At 42.9% G+C, this 18450-nt stretch overlaps 1 protein-coding gene across 1 annotated transcript in view; it reads right to left on the bottom strand.

Moving 5' to 3' along the window:
• The window catches only part of LOC127654875 (unconventional myosin-XVI-like), a 277645-nt gene that overhangs the window by 170398 nt on the left and 88797 nt on the right, over positions 1 to 18450 (bottom strand). The window contains exon 4 of the mRNA XM_052142405.1: positions 17896 to 18039. Coding sequence (XP_051998365.1) covers positions 17896 to 18039 — 144 coding nt within the window. The remainder of the gene's footprint in view (positions 1 to 17895; positions 18040 to 18450) is intronic.

The raw sequence follows: 18450 nt of genomic DNA, 5'->3' as shown, positions 1-18450 counted from the left end.
TGATACAAAGACCTCTTATATACCAAAAGATCAAGGCAAATTTGGTTTCTCATGTCATGACCCCTTTAAAAACCATGAAGTGAACGCTGAGAAGAGTCCCATCATCCAGCTGGTCCTGAGGCTCCACACACAGACTAACACGACTAACAATAATCAGCCTCAGGACACGGACACCCTCATCCACACAATCCGGCCCAACCAAATGATTAACACACAAAAAGAAAAGTACCGAACTTATTGGAATGAAACAACACAAAAACAAAGTAAACTACAATGTTATTTGACCCTAAACAGAGACTACACGACAGCAGAATACCTGAGTACAGTCAGAGACCACAAACTGAGGAAAAACATGACGAGGTACAGACTGAGCGTCCACAGCCTGATGATAGAGAAGGGCAGATACAGGCAGAGCTGGATGCCCAGAGAGGGCAGGTTATGCCCGTACTGTAACCAAGGACAAATAGAAACAGAGCTGCACTTCTTAACCACCTGCCCTAATTATAATAACATTCGAAAACACTTCTTTCCCAAATTTGAAATGATTTGTCCCAACTTCAAAAAGAATGATGCACAAGCTCAATATTTACTTGGTGAACAAAGAGACTGCATTTCACTAGCAGCAAAATACATCAATTCCTGCCACAAAAAGAGGGAAGAGTCGACCAAACAGTGATGCGCCCATTTACACACACACACTACACACCACACACACACACACACACACACACACATGTTGTGTTTCCATGTTTTATGGGGACTTTCCATAGACATAATGGTTTTTATACTGTACAAACTTTATATTCTATCCCCTAAACCTAACCCTACCCCTAAACCTAACCCTCACAGAAAACTTTCTGCATTTTTACATTTTCAAAAAACATAATTTAGTATGATTTATAAGCTGTTTTCCTCATGGGGACCGACAAAATGTCCCCACAAGGTCAAACATTTCGGGTTTTACTATCCTTATGGGGACATTTGGTCCCCACAAAGTGATAAATACACGCTCACACTCACACACACACACACACACACACACACACACACTCACTCACACTCACACACCAATGAAAGTATATACACTGTTAATTATTATTATATATATATATATATATATTATAATTTTTATTTTTATTTTTTTCCCTACATTTGTTCAATACAGAATTTGTTCTACTGTTATTTTTCATGCTCATATAAATGCTTTGGCAATACAATGTACAATTTGTCATGCCAATAAAGCTCATTTGAATTTGAATTTGAAAGAGAGAGAGAGAGAGAGAGAGAGAGAGAGAGAGAAGAGATAGAGAGAGATGACTTGCCAAAAGTGAAACTGGGTGTGGAAGATTCTGACCTAAAGCAATGCATATTGCACTGCGGAGATAAGAGCATACCAACAGAGACAGTTAACAACAACTGAGCGAGAGACAAGTTGCATCCTAAAACAGAATACTTTTTATAAATACTTTTAAAAATACAAAAAGAGGCAAGGAATGGTTAACTCGACAAGGATGGGTTTTTTAATGGTGGATGCCGATGCCGACATCCAGAGAGCAGGGTGGTCAATGGTCCGATATAATGCTGATATATCACATAATTTAATATAATAGTAAATGGCATATACATAAAATGGCTTAAATGGTATATATATATATATATATATATATATATATATATATATATATATATATATATGATGGCATCTCTCGTAATCTGGACGCCCGAATCTTCGTTTTGTCGTTGAATCTGCACACCTGAACAGCGAGTGCATTATTTTCTTCTCCCTGCTTGTGCTCCGATTAACATCCTTTTAACACTTCCAGGTTTGATTTTGTGCATTGTGTTGTAACATGTGTTTCTTTCAATTAAAATAGACTAAAAGAGCCTTTTGCTGAATGACGTCTTAGAAAAAAAAGGCATTTTGCAAATGTTTCCACAAGTACATCAACAAGGATGGGATACAGAGCAGGGAGAATTTAAGGATGATTTGTTGTGCTGCTATTATTCACAATCGGTGAAGACAGTGTCAGGAGTTCACTGAACTTTCATTAGTGAGACATGAACGCGCTCAGGTGAGGTGAGGTTTTTTTTTTTTTAAAGTGACCGTGACATGTTTAATGTGAGCTTCAACCTTGAAGAAGATTGCAACTAAAAACTAGTTAGAAATAACTAAAATCTAGTTTATAACTGAATGGTTGTAGAGCATATGCCTTTAATGCTCATAATAAAAAGACACAGGAAGAATGCTGAAAAGTAAAACCATGATAAAAACGTCATGGTTACTGTTTTAACCTCCGTTCCCCGAGGGAAGGAACGAGAAGTTGTGTCGAATTAAGTGAATTAAGTTTCTCAGGTTCAGAGGCCAAATGTACCTCTGAACCTGAGAAAAGACCAATGTCAAGTTGGCAGACAGAATTTGCATGCCCCACCCCGGACATACGGGTATAAAGGGAAGCAGGGCAGCGAGTGCCAGTCAGGATTTTGCACAGAGGAGCCAAAAATTAGGTACGGCCATTTACAATGGTAGGTCTAGTGCTGTGGCAGGAGGGACACACCGTCTCGTTCCTTCCTTCGGGGAACGGATATTACAACAGTAACCATGACGTTCCCCATTCTGTCACTCACTTGACGCTGTGTCGAATGAAGTGACACAAGGAGCCTGCGGCAGGGCGGAAGGAGGGCCGGGTTGTGATTATACACCCCCGGTCTCTTATCAGGCTAATTAAGCCTCCGAGAGGGATATAGGCCGATGGCAGACGGAAAGAAGGTCCTTCCTCAGGGGAATTTTCCAGGGGCCACCAGGATGACCTGTTCCTCATCCTCCCTGATCTTGCATAGCACCAGTGCAAGAAACCTCACTGGTGGAAATGCGTATTTGCGCAGCTCCTGGCGCCAGCTGTGTACCAGCGCTTCTGTCCCGAGAGGAGCTCCTGTCATTGAGTACCAGAGCGGGCAGTGGGATTTGTCTTGGGGGAATTGGTCCAAAATCAGTTGGACCACAAGGGGGTGGAGACTCCATTCTCGACTGGGCGAAACCTGCCATGACAGCGTGTCTGCCGTCGTGTTGCGGTTGCCAGGGATGTGAGTGGTGCACAGCAACCTGACTCCAAGGGAGGAGATGGCGAGCGAGCAGTGACATATGATGAAAGCGCACGCCGACTTGGCGATTTATGTACGCTAGTGTCGCGGTGCTGCCTGAATGGATCAAGACGTGCTTGCCCCGGATTAGTGGGAGAAACCTCCATAGGGCAAGAGATACAGCCAACAACTCTAGGCAGATGATGTACCAATGCTGCTGGGGTCCTGTCCAGAGGCCAGCAGCCGCGTGCCCGTTGCACACGGTGCCCCAACCCTGTCGAGAGGCGTCTGTGGTCACCACGACACGCCTGGACACCTGCTGCAAGGGGACTCTGGTCCGCAGAAGGTCTGTCCAAGGGTTGAAAGTCTAACGGCAAGAAGGGGTGATTGTCACACGGTATGTGTTATGGCACCATGCCCATCTCGGGACTCGAGTCTGTAGCCAGTGCTGAAGCGGTCTCATATCCATCAACCCGAAAGGCACGGCCGCGGCTGAGGATGCTATACGCCCCAGGAGACTCCGTAATTGTTTTAAAGGAAGGCACCGGAGCACGGACTGAACACGCTCGTTGGTGAGACACGCTGTCATTGAGTCTAACTCCATGCCGAGAAAAGAGATACTCTCAGCCGGGACAAGTTTGCTCTTTTCCCAGTTGACCTGAAGCCCTAGACGGCTGAGGTAACTCTCTCGTGAGTTACCTCAGAAGTGAGCCAGGATGAGGTAGTCTAGTATGCGGCTGCCTCTGCGATCTTCGTGAAGACGCGAGGGGACACAGACAGGCTGAAGGGGAGGACCTTGTACAGATACGCCTGGTCGTCGAACGCGAACCGTAAGAAGGGTCAGTGTCGAGGCAGAATGGAGACGTGGAAGTACGTGTCCTTCAGGTCTACCGCCGCGAACCAATCTAGCTGTTGAACGCAGGTAAGAATCTGTTTCTGCGTGAGCATTTTGAACGGGAGTCTGTGTAAGGCCCGGTTGAGAACTCGCTGTAGAAACCCTTCTCCATCTCGGCTGGAGGGACGGGCTCTATCGCATTCTTGAGGGGCTGGGTCGTGATCCCTGCTCGTAAGGCACTGGCTTTCTCGCAGCGCACGGAAGTGGAGCGAACACCGCTGAAACGAGGCGGGAGCCGGGCGAACTGAATCGCGTAGCTGAGTCGGATGGTCCTGGCCAGCCAGCGCGACGGATTGGGAAGTGAAAGACACACATTCACTAATGGGATGATCACTTTTGACGTACCGGGCGGGGCTTCGTGGCGGGGGGAGCAGGTAATAGCGAGTCGGGAGGCAGAAGAGCGTCCCGAAGCTTGGGTGCTGAGAAAAGACTCAAAGCACTTACCTACCTCAGCGCACCCGGCAGGGGGTTCTCGCACTGAGAACATGAACCATTCATAAAACGCTGCCTGTGTGTTATCGCAGCCCAGGCACGCGAGGCAGCTTTTATGACCCTTAGAAGTGGAGAGAAATCAACCACATCCAGGAACTATACAGAGGCGTAAAGACATCTTTAAAAATACGAGTCCTGAAAAGGATGGTCAATGCTTGCTGTGTATTGCTCTTTTATGAGTGGGAACTCAAACTCTTTTAGAGGAAATTAACTCTTTTTAGGAGGAGAAACACTCTTTGAAGCAATGAAAGCGCTGTCGAAGCACCCAGGGGCGTGGATCGCACAGCGTGCAGAGAGAAAGAACGCCAGCTGGAAACGCGCCGTAGATCCAAAAGCAGTGCTTATCGCCAGTAGAAGTGAGTGGAACAGTGGTGAACTCAGCTTGCTGTTGCACAACTGTTCGGCTACGAAGAAAAATTCTGACTGGCACTCGCTGCCGCTTCCTTATATAACCATATGTCCGGGGCGGGGCATGCAAATTCTGTCTGCCAACTTGACATTGGCCTTTTCTCAGGTTCAGAGGTACATTTGGCATCCCAGGAAGACCCCATATGTCACTTAATTCGACACAACGTCGAGTGAGTGGCAGAAGGGGACCTTACATCCATAGCAGCAGAGGCAACAGAGAGAGTTTAAAGGGGCTCACTTGTGGATAACCCTTTGATTTGTTATCTTAATAACATTCAGGAGTAAATCACAGAGCTGCATTAATCTAAAATATTTGTGTCGGCTTCTGACACACAGCTAATCAAACACTGACACGTCAGTCAGGCTTAACCATGTCAATCAAACTCCACTGGATGCAGAAACGAGGTCTCTTCAGAGTCCACTGTCTCCTGTAACTGTACAGACATTTGCTGTGTATGGAATGGAATACTAACATACTGCTTACTGCATATTGTATGCTGTTAACTACAAAAAAATGTTTGGCATATCGAACATGCACAAAACTATGTTGCATCTTTACTTCAGCTTGTGATGCCCAGTTGTCATGCCATGAGTAAATATAGTGATTTTGCATTAGTAATAAAATATGAAATATTAATGAAAATACATTATAAATCCAAAGAAATGTGTATTCTGTACACATGTAACCTACTGTATATACTATATACTATAATACATTCATATACAGTCATTATTGTATCTAAGAATATATTGTATGAATTATCTCTCTGTGAAGGGCATGTGCATCAGACAGCAGAAGAGGCTGTAGTAGAATGATTCAAAAGTGTCATGTGAAGAGTTTTTTTATTTCCTTTTTTCCATTTTAATCAAGGCCATATCCACTATAGCACAGCTTCAGAGTCACAAATAGAGAAGAATGTGAGTCAGAGAGGATCACGCCATCATGCAGTTAATTAAGTCTTTATGTTATCTCATATGCCATATGAGAGCTATGCGCACACTGACTTGTGTACTCTTATGCAAATGAGACCTACTTTTAGAAATATTCATTCATACAGCGCTGAAGAGCTGTTCCAACACACACACACACACACACACACACACACACACACACACACACACACACACACACACACACACACACGTTGTGTTTCCATGTTTTATGGGGACTTTCCATAGACATAATGGTTTTTATACTGTACAAACTTTATATTCTATCCCCTAAACCTAACCCTACCCCTAAACCTAACCCTCACAGAAAACCTTCTGCATTTTTACATTTTCAAAAAACATAATTTAGTATGATTTATAAGCTGTTTTCCTCATGGGGACCGACAAAATGTCCCCACAAGGTCAAAAATTTCGGGTTTTACTATCCTTATGGGGACATTTGGTCCCCACAAAGTGATAAATACATGCTCACACACACACACACACACACACACACACACACACACACACACACACACACAAATGTATAATTTAAGTTGTTGTGAGTACTATCAAAGAAAATTCTTCAAAGTGTAATGGCACAGTTCTCATGCAAATATTCAAAGACTTTCTCACATTTACCCCCCCCTCCCCCCTTCCCCCACACACACAAACACACAGGGTGTCAGTGTGGGTGATGGTGTAGATGGTTTCAATTAAGAAATATTGACCTCATTATAGCAAATATTAAACACTTCCTTCGCCACAAGATATGACACAGGCTTTCACTATACTCAAAAATTCAAACAACACAACATTTTAAGTTCATTTCTCACATTACTATTGTTTTTGGATTATGATACCTACACATAAACCCACTGAGCTCATCACAATTCGAGTTGCACTCTGTAAACCTCTGCCATGTTTATATTCACATAAAAGTGGTATCCCACTAAACAATAAAAAATATCATTGAATGACTATGTAAATAAAGTTTATGACAGAAAAATCAGCTAGCGGGACACCAGTCTGTTGTTGTGCTGTTTTTCAACAGTTTTTTTATTTGTAACACGTGCTAGACGGATGTCCCACACCTTGCTGTTTTTCTCAGTGTATCGCAGACATACCATGATTTTTAGACGACGTGTCAACTTAAAAAGAACTTCAACTCTTAAAAATGAGTCTTGACACATCTACATTCGGCTCTATTTGTGGTGCATTATATGTCTAGGGAACGGCACATTTCACTGCCAAAACACCTGTTCTTCAAATCAGTACTTTTGTCATGTTTTCCGGAAAAAAGTATGAAAAGAATGACAACAAAAATATGTAAACAATATAAACTGTTAAAAGAATATGCAAACAAAAATATTTATTTTCCTTAGAAGCCAAATTGTGAAGTATAATAACAATTATACATTGGCGGCCAAAAGTTTGGAATGATGTCCAGATTTTGCTGTTTTGGAAGGAAATTTGTATTCATTGGTATTGGCATTCAACTGCTCATTGATATATTGTATTAATTTAAATAGTCTTCTTTTAAGCATAACATCACTAGATTTTATAAGATTTTGCAACAAAAAAGAAACAAATGAGGAAAAAATCATATTTATAACATAAATTAGTCTTTGAACAGCACGTCCTCCAAAAATGATGGGCCGTGGGGTGTAAACGAACTGTGAATCAGTGCGTTTATGTGTTTATCTCTGGCGAGAATCTAAAGGGAACATGCCAGGGGGAGATATTCACCCCCTTCCAACTAAATCCATTAACGAAAAGATTCTTCATCCCCCTTTATCACACATCAATATTGATGGCTAATTCACTTTATTAATATGAACAGTAAACAGAAACTAAATTTATCTGACAGCTAACATAAGCACAAACTCAAGCTACAGTTTGTAAATGTCACCACATTCCCTGCTTCACCTATAATTTTCCAAATTATGGAAAATACACACAACGTCCTCAAATAAACCTTTCGTCCAGTTATTGTTTTTCTGAAGGTGCTATATACTTTATGTCTGTGCATGACTACAGACCACTTCTGACCTGAATTGCAATGAAGCATGAAGAAGCAACCCATGTGCACCTGCCAGATCACTTCAATCTTCCAGCCAAAAATACACTTCACTACCACTACTACTACTTTAATACTACTACTAATACTACCACTAGCACTTCTTATACTACTTCAATACTACTACTACCAGGGTTGGGAGGGTTACTTTTGAAATGTATTCCACTACTGTTATGTCTTGTCTTGTCTCGTCATGGTATGTCTTGTCCCTGTTCTTTCTCTTTACTCTGTCGCCCTCTGCTGGTCTTCTTAAGTTACTTTTCCTTTCCTTTTTCTCCTCCTCCAGCTGTTCCTCATCTCCCCTGGATACCTCATTAATTCTCTTCCCACCTGTTCCCTTTTCCCTCTGATTAGGTCTCTACTTCTTTCTCTGCTCTTGCTGCTTTCTTTGTCTGATTCTCACTAGAATTTCTCACTCGAGAAGCAAGCTACTGTCTCGTTTGTCTCTGTCCGAGTCCTGTCCTGTTGGCCACTGCCTGGCAACGCTATCTGTTCTCTGTTAATCGACCCGATATTTCTATTCTGTCCAGTTCGCCTGACGCTGCGAGAAGAGCTGGTTACCACAAGTGTTTCCCTCGACCCTTGTCTACCCTTGGGAGACCTGCAGCCTGTCGCCGCTCACTGCTACCCCCGACTGCTGCGTTAAGACGCTCTCTGAAGCAATCTTAGGAAGTTTCTGTTTGTCATCGCCCTCCCTGCGGGTTGTTTGTGTTAGCCGTTTCCTCTCAAGGAGAAGATTTGTGTTTTTCATTATTGCTTCCCTGAACTGTCATTAAAATTGTTATATCGCTTTTGGGTCCTCACTTACCTGCACAACAGAAGAATCAGACCACTATGGACCCAGCAACTCCGGATCCATTCCAGTCAGCTGTCGAGTTCCAGGGAGCGATGTTAGGCAGACATGAGGTGGAGTTATCTGCTGCGTGACATGCCGCTGAGACCCTGGCTGCTCAAGTCTCCGATCTCACTAAACAGATACATCTTCTTCGCCTCGATTCACCGGTCGCCCCCAGGGCTCCCGAGTCTCCTGAACCCAGGATCAATAACCCACCGTGCTATGCTGGTGAGCCCACAGAATGCCGCGCGTTTCTCACCCAGTGTGATGTTGTTTTTTCTCTCCAGCCCACCACTTACTCCCAGTACAGAGCTCGTATCGCCTACGTGATATCTCTCCTTTCTGGACGGGCTCGAGAGTGGTGAACGGCAATCTGGGAGGCGGAGGCTGAATGTACTAACCGATATCTGGAATTTAAGGAGGAGATGATAAGGGTTTTTGACCGTTCTGTTTTTGGTGAAGAGGCTTCCCGGGTCTTGTCTTCATTATGTCAGGGTAAGCGATCTATTACTGATTACTCCATTGAGTTTGGGACTCTTGCTGCCTCCTGTGACTGGAACGAGCCGGCGTTACTCGCCCGTTTTCTGGAGGGTCTCTGCGCGGAGGTTAAGGATGAGATTCTCTCCTGAGAGGTTCCTTCCAGTGTGGATTCCGTGATTGAACTCGCCATTCGCATAGAGAGACGGTTCGACCTTCTTCGCCGAGCTCGTGGAAGAGACTCCGCGTTCGCCGTTGCTCCCCTCTCCGCAGCATTACCATCTTCCTCCGCCACCTTGGTTTCTGAGCCCATGCAGCTGGGGGGCATCCGCATTTCGGCTAAGGAGAAGGAGCGGAGAATCACCAACCGTCTCTGTCTCTATTGCGGTTCTGCTACTCATTTTGTTACCTCCTGCCCAGTAAAAGCCAGAGCTCGCCAGTAAGAGGAGAGCTACTGGTGAGCGCTACAACTCTGGTCTCTCCTTTGAGGTCTTGCACTACCTTTTCTGCCCATCTCTGCTGGACCGGTTCGTCAGCTACCTGCAGTGCTTTGATTGACTCTGGGGCGGAGGGCTGTTTTATGGACGAGACCTGGGCTCGGGAACATGATATTCCTCTTAAGGAATTAGAGGAGCCCTTGGCCCTGTTTGCCTTAGACGGTAGTTCTCTCCCCAGGATTCAGCGTGAGATGCTACCTTTAACCCTCACTGTTTCTGGTAATCATAACGAGACCATTTCTTTTTTTATTTTTCAGTCACCTTTCACTCCTATTGTTTTAGGCCATCCCTGGCTAGTTTGACATAATCCCTCTATTAATTGGTCTAAAAATACTATCCTTTCTTGGAATGTCTCTTGTCATGTGGAATGTTTAATGTCTGCTATCCCTCCCATTTCCTCTGTCTCTTTTTCACAGGAGGAGCCTGGTGATTTGACGGGGGTGCCGGAGGAGTATCACGATCTGCGGATGGTGTTCTGTCGGTCCCGGGCCACTTCTCTTCCTCCGCACCGTTCGTATGATTGTAATATTGAGCTTCTTCTGGGAACTACTCCGCCCCGGGGTAGACTTTACTCGCTGTCGGCTCCCGAACGTAAGGCTCTCGAAGATTATTTATCTGTAGCTCTCGATGCCAGTACTATTGTCCCTTCCTCCTCTCCCACCGGAGTGGGATTTTTCTTTGTTCAAAAGAAAGATGGGTCCTTGCGCCCCTGCATTGATTATCGAGGGCCGAATGACATAACAGTTAAGAATCGTTACCCGCTTCCTCTTATGTCATCAGCCTTCGAGACCTTGCAGGGAGCCAAGTTTTTCACTAAGTTGGACCTTCGTAACGCTTACCATCTCGTATGCATTAGGGAGGGGGACGAGTGGAAGACGGAGTTTAACACTCCGTTAGGGCACATTAAATATCGGGTCCTTCCTTTCAGTCTCGTAAACGCCCCAGCTGTCTTTCAGGCACTGATAAATGACGTCCTGAGAGACATGCTGAACATCTTTGTTTTCGTTTACCTTGACGATATCCTGATTTTTTCGCCGTCACTCCAGATTCATGTCCAGCATGTCCGTCGCGTCCTTCAGCGCCTTTTAGAGAACTGTGTTTACGTGAAGGCTGAGAAGTGCACTTTCCATGCCTCCTCTGTTATTTTTCTCGGTTCTGTCATTTCTGCAGAAGGTATTAGGATGGATTCCGCTAAGGTCCAAGCTGTTATAGATTGGCCCGTACCTAAGTCATGCGTCGAGCTGCAGCGCTTTCTCGGCTTCGCTAATTTTTATCGACGCTTCATCCGTAATTTCAGTCAGGTGGCTTCTCCCCTGACTGCCCTTATGTCTGTCAAAACGCGCTTTGAATGGTCCGTTTCCGCCCAGGGGGCTTTTGATCTTCTCAAGAATCGCTTTACGTCCGCGCCCATCCTCGTTACTCCTGATTTATCTAGACAGTTCATTGTCGAGTTTGACGCATCAGAGGTGGGCGTGGGAGCCATCCTTTCTCAGCGCTCTCTCTCTCTGAAAACAAGGTCCACCCTTGCGCTTACTTCTCTCATCGCTTGTCGCCGTCTGAACGTAACTATGATGTGGGAAACCACGAGCTGCTCGCCATCCGCTTAGCTCTAGGCGAATGGCGACAGTGGTTGGAGGGCGCTACCGTTCCTTTTGTCATTTGGACTGACCATAGAAACCTAGAGTATATTCGTTCTGCTAAACGACTTAACGCGCGTCAGGCTCGTTGGGCTCTGTTTTTCACTCGATTTGAATTTGTTATTTCCTATCGTCCAGGCTCCAAAAACACCAAGCCTGATGCTTTATCGCGTCTCTTTAATTCTTCAGAAGTCTCCACGGACCCCGAGGAGATTCTCCCTGAGGGACGTGTCGTCGGGTTGACTGTCTGGGGAATTGAGAGGCAAGTTAAACGAGCGCTCGCCCACACTCCTTCGCCGCGCGCCTGTCCTAGACACCTTCTTTTCGTTCCCGCTCCGACTCGCCTGGCCGTCCTTCAGTGAGCTTACTCTGCCAAGTTGGCTGGCCACCCCGGCATTCAGGGTATGCTTGCTTCCATTCGTCAGCGTTTTTGGTGGCCCACTTGGGAACGTGACACGCGTCGTTTCGTGGTTGCTTGCTCCGTCTGCGCGCACTAAGTCTGGGAACTCTCCTCCTGCCGGACTTCTCAGACCTCTTCCTATCCCTTCTCGACTGTGGTCACACATCGCCTTAGATTTTATCACCGGGCTTCCTTCGTCGGCGGGCAAGACTGTCATTCTCACGGTTATCGACCGGTTCTCTAAGTCGGCTCATTTTATTCCCCTTGCCAAGCTCCCCTCCGTGAAGGAGATGGCACAAATAATTTTGGAGGGAGTTTTGTCGTTTGATTGGGGCTTCCGTCAGTCTCTTGTCCGGCTTCCACCCTCAATCTAACGGTCAAGCCAAACGGGCCAATCAGACTGTTGGTCGCATCTTGTGCAGTCTTTCTTTCCGTAACCCTGCGTCCTGGTCCGAGCACCTTCCCTGGGCAGAATACGCCCATAACTCGCTTCCTTCGTCTGCTACTGGTCTGTCTCCTTTTCAGAGTAGCCTCGGGTACCAACCTCCACTGTTCTCGTCTCAGCTCACCGATTCCTGCGTTCCCTCCGCTCAGGCTTTTGTTCAACGTTGTGAGCGCACCTGGAGGGGTGTCAGGTCAGCTCTTTGCCGTTATAGGGACCAGACTGCAAGAGCTTCTAACAAGCGTAGAACTAAGAGCCCTAGATATTGTCGCGGCCAGAAGGTATGGCTCTCCACTCTCAACCTCCCCCTTAAATCTGCCTCTCGTAAATTGACCCCGCGCTTCATCGGTCCATTCCGTATCTCTCAGATCATTAGCCCCATTGCGGTGCGACTCCTTCTCCCCCGCCACCTTCGACGTGTCCACCCGGTCTTCCACATCTCTTATGTTAAGCCCGCTGTTCGCGCTCCCACTCATCCTGCTTCCCCCCATTCTTGTTGAAGGCGCTCCTATCTACAGGGTCCACAAGATTCTGGACATGCGCTCTCGGGGTCGTGGTCATCAGTTTCTGGTGGATTGGGAGGGATACGGACCCAAAGAGAGAAGTTGGGTCCCCTCTCGGGACGTGCTGGACCGTTCGCTTATCGATGATTTCCTCCAGAGCCGCCAGGTTTCCTCCTTGGGAGCGCCAGGGGGCACTCATTGAGGGAGGGGTACTGTTATGTTTTGTCTTGTCTCGTCATGGTATGTCTTGTCCCTGTTCTTTCTCTTTACTCTGTCGCCCTCTGCTGGTCTTCTTAGGTTACTTTTCCTTTACTTTTTCTCCTCCTCCAGCTGTTCCTCATCTCCCCTGAATACCTCGTTAATTTTCTTCCCACCTGTTCCCGTTTCCCTCTGATTAGGTCTCTACTTCTTTCTCTGCTCTTGCTGCTTTCTTTGTCTGATTCTCACTACAGTTTCTCATGCAAGAAGCAAGCTACTGTCTCGTTTGTCTCTGTCCGAGTCCTGTCCTGTTGGCATCCGCCTGGCAACGCTATCTGTTCTCTGCTAATCGACCCGATATTTGTATTCTGTCCAGTTCGCCTGACGCTGCGAGAAGAGCTGGTTACCACAAGTGTTTCCCTCGACCCTTGTCTACCCTTGGGAGACCTGCAGCCTGTCGCCGCTCACTGCTACCCCCGACTGCTGCGTTAAGACACTCTCTGAAGCAATCTTAGGAAGTTTCTGTTTTTCATCGCCCTCCCTGCGGGTTGTTTGTGTTTTTCATTATTGCTTCCCTGAACTGTCATTAAAGACTCTATTTTTGTTATATCGCTTTTGGGTCCTCACTTACCTGCACAACAACTACAGATTACAGAATACATGCTGTAAAATGTCATTTGTAATGTATTCAGTTACATTACACAAGGTCAGTAACGTATTCTAAATACTTTGGAATTTGGAACTTCAGCACTGGTAGATTTTTTCACTTGTTTTGACTACTCAGTACAGTAAGACAAAATACAGATGTTAAAACTACTTACTCTGAAAAACCTAAATATCTTATGCAGTGTTGTTTCTAAAAGAAATAAATCAAATTGATCTTATTTTAAGGATTTTTAGATATTTTTACAGGAAAACAATACAAAAATTATTATCAAGAATACGATTTTTGCCCTAATATAAAAGATCTTACTAGAAAAAAGAAATTATTATCCAACGTGAATTTTATTGATAAACAATATGAGCGTGTCTGGTAACGTGCATGTAAAATGGATAGAAATAGCATTTTAGCTTAGCGTAAAGCTGACAATTTACATAAGGTTTATTTCTATTTCTTCAGATCCAAACGTACTTCAAACGTACTTCGCTGTCTGCTCGTATGAATGTAACACATCATGAGAAAGTGTTTCACTGCTGTTCAAAATAATTTTGAATGTAACTGTATTATAATAACCAATTATTTTAATTGTAACTGTAATGGAATAGTTACTTATATTTTGTATTGTAAATATGTAATCCTGTTACATGTATTTGATTACTCCCCAACCCTGACTACTACTACTATTACTACTACCACCATCACTACTACTACTTTAATACTACTACTAATACTACTACAAGCACTTCTAATACTACTTCAATACTACTACTACTACTACCACCACCACCATCAAACTACTACTACTACTTTAATACTACTACTAGCACTTCTAATACTGCTTCAGTACTACAACTACTACTACCATCATCACTACTACTACTACTAATGTAATACTACTACTAATACTGCCACTAGCACTTCTAATACTGCTTCAATACTACAACTACTACTACTTCTACCACCACCATCACTACTAATACTACTACTACTTTAATACTACTACCAATACTACCACTAGCACTTCTTATACTACTTCAATACTACTACTACTACTTCCACCATCACTACTACTACTACTACTACTACTACATTAATACTACTACTAATACTACCACTTCTAATACTGCTTCAATACTACAACTACTACTACTTATACCACCACCACCACCATCACTACTAATATTACTACTACTACTACTACTACTACTACATTGACTAAAGACACAAATACAGAGCTTGTGCTCAGTCCTTAATTTGCAGTGGTTCTCAACTGGTGGGTCTCAGGTCTGTTCTGGTGGGGTCAAAGACAGCAGGAATACACTCCTAAATGCAAATATAATGCTACTAGCAATTCAATCTTTCATAATGTGTATAGACATTAAATACACATTTTTTTCTACACAGTATGCAGGACAAAGAATGCTCCAACAAGAAATTTAAAATAGCAATATCACCACAAAACACAAACATAAACACAAACAAACACATACACACACTGCATGGTCTATCACTGCCTATAGCAAACAGGCTACATCTGCATGCTGTGCTGTACTGGAGCCAATAAGAAGAAATCATCTTGAGCTTCTCTCCACTCAACATTTGGAAAAGAAAAGTCACTCGTTGTAGTCACAGCTCAAAAAACAAACTTACTTTATGCTTTCAGTGACACTCACACATGCAACGTAAGCTTTTGAGTAGCATAACATGGAAAAAACAACAGCTTTTAGTGTGTTTTAATTGTTTATGAATCCATGGGTGTGTTGATATGAGGGTTCTGGTGCACAAAGTCAACATGAAATCAAAACAGACCCCATTTACTTTATTAATAGTCCACTCTCTCCTGGTCTTATGGTGCACAAATCATCGGTGCACAATATCCAAAATTAAATAAATTAAGCTTGTCTCGTAATCTTTCATCAAAATGTAATAACTTGTTTTGTCTCTGAAATGACATTCCCTTTCTGCTGACACACACATCCTGGCCAGTGTTGGGTAAGTTAATCATAAAAACGAATTGCTTCACCAAATTGTAATCAGATTAATGTTGGAAAAGTAGTCACATCACTAATTACTTTGTTAGTTTCTAAAACCCCTACTAACACCTTTAAAGAAACATTTTGTTTTGTTTTTGCACACATCAAATTCAAAATAATTTGTATTTATTTATTAGTTTTTTTATCCATTGTTGCATGCAAGTCACACTTAACCACATATTTCTCTCTTACAATGACTTGTGGGTTGTACGAACATGCAAATCATATTATTCTAGAAATATGTATATCCCAAGTAATGTAATTGTGACTTCATTGAAAGTAATTTACTGCAATATGATTACAACCATTTAAATGTAATCTATTACATTACTTTTTTGAATAAAAGTGTAATTGGGTTTAACAAGATTACAAAAGTAATTTTGGTAACACTTTACTTTTTTTTTTATTTGTTAACATTAGTTAAAATTAACTAACAAATGAACAACACTGCTAGAGCACTTATTAATCTTGGTTATTGTTCATTTCAATTTTTTATTTTTTATTAAACTAAACATTGTATACTGCATGTTAACATTAGTTAATCCATTAAGACCTAACACAAACTAACAATGAACAATGCTTTAAAGTATATTGTTCTTTGTTAGTTCATGATACCCAATGCATCTTCTAATGTTAACAAATATATTCTTTTTGTGTTACCATAATTTGTTATTGTATCCTTACATTGGTACCACACTACATGTTTCCTAAATTAATACCCCGTTTATGGAAGCAAAATGGGTTGGGAACATCAAAAATCCATTTATGCACATTAAGACACATTTCCATCTGTAGACAAGGAATATCCTCAGAATAGCTCTGTGTGTAATATTCTAGGATGTGCTGTGTTTGTGTGCAGTAAAGGCAGTGATTTGACATGATTGTGCTTTGGCTGAAAACCACCTGTCTAAAGATACAGGGAAATCCTGATCCTGCTTGGATCTGTCAGCACTGTGGAGGATTACGCTCATCTGATCCGACATATGACAGAACTTTACTCTAAGCTGTCTTAGTCTGATTTTCTCCAGCAGGAGAAACATGTGAGTGATTCTTTGTGTGTTTCTGAATAATACAAACATCTGACTTCCTTTTGGTGTATGATGAATGACCAAAAAAAAATCTGTCATCATCACCAACAAGTCCATAGTGTGAGAAACTGACCAAAATTAATTCAGCGGTGGGAAGATTTTCAGTGAATAATGACTAAAATTTTGCTCAGTTCCCAACACAAAGTTATAGTATGGCTACAGAAGATTTGGAATAAAAGTCATATGAACTACATTTTAGATACATTTATCCTGACATTTTACCATTTTGAAGCTTGACAGCCAAGGTCCCCATTCACATCATTTAAAGGACAAGAGCGAAAAGGACATTTTTCAAAACTTAACTTTTTTTTTTTAAACAGAAATGCTTACAGGTTTGAAACGACTTGAAGATTTGTAAATAATGAAAGAATTTTCATATTTTGGTTGACTGAAGTGATAACAGTGATTTTCCTGTTCCTTGTCAATTGTCAGCTAATTGATGGAAAGCACACTTTGAGAGATGTGCTTACCAATTACAAAGGCTGTCAGGAGGAATCTATATGAAACCCTGTGTCAAATGCAATTTCAAACTTACACACGCACACACAAATCTAACTATGTTGGTCAGGGGGTGAGGTGTGTCGACTCAAGGAGCTCATTAAATTGACAATACCCTGGTGAGAGAGTGCAGGGAGGCAAGCAGACCTGCTTTTCATCTCTTCCATCTTATTTTCTCTTTCATCCTTCAGTACACAAACCTTTTTATTGTATTAAGGAGAGGTGTTATTGCTGAAACCGACAAAGATTTCCCTTCAAGACTCCATGAAAATAGCTTGACAATCGCAGTTTTCTTTCCTGTGCTGAAGTATATAGCCAACAGCCTTTCGTTCACATCTCAGTCATGAAGCACTTCCACTTGCTATAGCTGGTATTTTGCAAATGGTATTAGAGGAAGGGACATTCTCATTCTAGAGAGATTTTGACCGAACAAAAATGTGGATATGCCCGTGAGTCGATGTCATCAATATTTTTGGTCCATTTTACCAGAAGAAAAATACTGTAAAATTGAAAAGCGTATACTGTATCTGTTTGAAGTTATATTTTTTTTTACTTTAACGACAACACTAGCAGATAGATGACCTTAAAGATAATAGACATAGACTTAAAGCCACAAAACTCAAATTTTGACCTCACAGGATCTTCAAAGCTTAGGGATGGAGAAGTAGAATGTATTGAGTTAATGGAGGGAGAGTGATCTGTGTGTGTGTGTGTGTGTGTGGGGTGGGGGGTCCAGTCATTACCAGCAGCAGCAGTAGCACCATATCGGCATGATCGCAGGCACAGGCCACATGCAGGGCCGTCCAGAGGTCCTCATCTTGCTGGTTGACATTCAGTCCTTTCTCTATCAGTACCTCTGCTGCGAACACATTGTCATGACGGGCACACTGCAGAGTTGAGAGCAAAAGGACATATATTGGTGTGACATTCCCAGTCATAGAGTGGCAAAGAGGGTTTCTATTCTAAAAGACTCTTCAATTGTATAGAACTGCCCTGTTCAAATGTTTAGAATTACAATGGCCCCAAAACGAATTTGTCCACTTAAGCCATGTAACTCCATTAGATAGCACAATATCAACGCAAGTGACATTTATTTTAAATAAAAAAAAAGTTTCAAGCAAAACATTTCACATTAGAAGTTTGTTTGTGTTTCATTTATTAAGACAAAGTATTTTGACAGTTCTGTTTTTCAAACATTAGCACAGCACGTCCATTGTTATTTTTAATGTCTATACTTCTTTCTTGTTCATTGTTACACACGTCATAAACTCAGCACCTCACATTGCTCCTTCACAATG

The sequence above is a fragment of the Xyrauchen texanus genome, chromosome 14, assembly GCF_025860055.1.
Source record: "Xyrauchen texanus isolate HMW12.3.18 chromosome 14, RBS_HiC_50CHRs, whole genome shotgun sequence".
NCBI classification, from domain to species: Eukaryota; Metazoa; Chordata; class Actinopteri; order Cypriniformes; family Catostomidae; genus Xyrauchen; species Xyrauchen texanus.
Note: the sequence above shows the minus strand (reverse complement) of the source record. Positions and strands in the feature narration are given on the sequence as shown.